At 41.9% G+C, this 1,682-nt stretch overlaps 1 protein-coding gene across 1 annotated transcript in view; it reads left to right on the top strand.

The window, feature by feature from the left end:
- The window catches only part of CENPE (centromere protein E), a 36,673-nt gene that overhangs the window by 583 nt on the left and 34,408 nt on the right, over positions 1-1,682 (top strand). The window contains exons 2-4 of the mRNA XM_035896025.1: positions 303-394; positions 1,253-1,342; positions 1,421-1,539. Of these exons, the coding sequence (XP_035751918.1) occupies positions 303-394; positions 1,253-1,342; positions 1,421-1,539 (301 nt within the window). The remainder of the gene's footprint in view (positions 1-302; positions 395-1,252; positions 1,343-1,420; positions 1,540-1,682) is intronic.

Raw genomic sequence — 1,682 nt, 5'->3', positions numbered from 1 at the left:
GAGCCCCCGGCCGGAGCGGAGGCTGCAGCGCTGCTCGCGGCCTCGGGGTCCCTCGGCTTCCCTGGGTGTTGCTGTACCCCTCTCGCCTTCAGCTGGGCTCCCGGGAGCCCCCGCTACCGCCCTACGAAGAGGGGGAGGAGGGGGCATAAGTGCGGCGTCCGTCCCCGTGGGGGAAGGAGACGGCCGGAACGAACAGGGCTGGCGAGGCCCTGGGGGAGAGGGGTGCTCGCGGTCAGGCGTAGACCCGCGTATAGGAGCAGAGTCCTAACCTAATAAAGTTCACAGAACACCTCTTCTTTTAGAGAAAATGCTCTAGAAGATAAAGCGTCACTCCACTGGAAAAGTGAAAATAATACCATCTCTGAAGTGAATGGTACAAGGATATTCAGTTATGGTAAGGATATGAAAGCGATTACTTTGAAGCTTACGTGAACCTTCGTTACGGTATGACTTGAATGTTTGCTAACGTCAACGACCTTAGCTTTTTGCAAGGTCCCTGAACTTTTTTTCTGACTTAATACTTTTGAATTAGTGCCATTGAGGCCCACAGGATTTGGGTTTTAGTCAGTACCAGGAATGTGTTTTTGTAGTCAGATGCCCGATGCATATTGCTTTCTCTGTTCTGGTTCATACTGTACAGTGATTTTTGAAACATGAGCTGGTTTCTTTTCGTATGAATTCCAGTTATAAATGGACTAGGCTAGGGCTTGTCCAGAGCATTTAGGGAAAAGGGGATGGGGAAACCCAAAACTGAAAAGTGCTTAGTGTGGATGTTAGATCCTCATAACTAACTGCCTCACTTTGAGTCTCTTCCTACTGATCCACTCTACTTGTTAATACAAACGTAGCCACTACAAAGATTTTTCCCAAGTTATAGATTCAATAAAAGCATGCTCTGAGCTAGGAGTTTAACAAGTAGCCTGTCTTGTCAGGCTTACGATCCCCATAGATAAACTAGCCATAACTGGTTTTAGAATTAAACAGAATGACTATTTAACTCTGTCCATTGTTCTTAAGTTTTTTGACTTGTCTGTTCATCTTATCCTTCTTGGTTCTGGGTTTAATATTTCTTTTTTTTAAAAAAAAAAAAAGCCTGTACTAGTAGTGTGACAATTACCCTTTATGTTTGAATTATCCTACAAACAATCTCATGCCCATTTATTGGATTTGAAGTCAGCAATACTGAGTAAGATGACAGCTTGGTTTTGACTTGCAATACAATGGATTTACATGCTTTATTTTTTTTTCTAAGATCGTGTCTTTCACTCAAGTGACAACACTCAGCAGTTATATGAAGGTGTAGCTGTTCCAATTATACAGTCAGCTGTGCAAGGTTATAACGGTAAGTTTTAAAACTGTGTTTAAATTCTGTCTGTAATGTATTTTGCAAGTAACTAGTAAAATTTTACCATCTTTCTAGGCACAATTTTTGCTTATGGACAGACTGCTTCAGGAAAGACATATACAATGATGGGAAAGGAAGATTCAGTGGGCATTATCCCTAAGGCAATTCAGCATGTTTTCAAAATTATTTGTGAGGTGAGCAATTCCATTAAACTGAAGTGACTGAAGGGACTACAGTATTTGTGATTGTTACAGAAAAATTAATTTTCATATCAAGGAGCTTATGAAGGAAATTAATTCATATTGGACCATATGTTGCAGTTGCTTTGCCAGCCTTG

Source organism: Egretta garzetta, unplaced genomic scaffold, assembly GCF_000687185.1.
Source record: "Egretta garzetta isolate BGI_Z169 unplaced genomic scaffold, ASM68718v1 scaffold546, whole genome shotgun sequence".
NCBI lineage: Eukaryota > Metazoa > Chordata > Aves > Pelecaniformes > Ardeidae > Egretta > Egretta garzetta.
The sequence above is the reverse complement of the archived record's forward strand: the minus strand, read 5'-3'. Positions and strand labels throughout refer to the sequence as shown.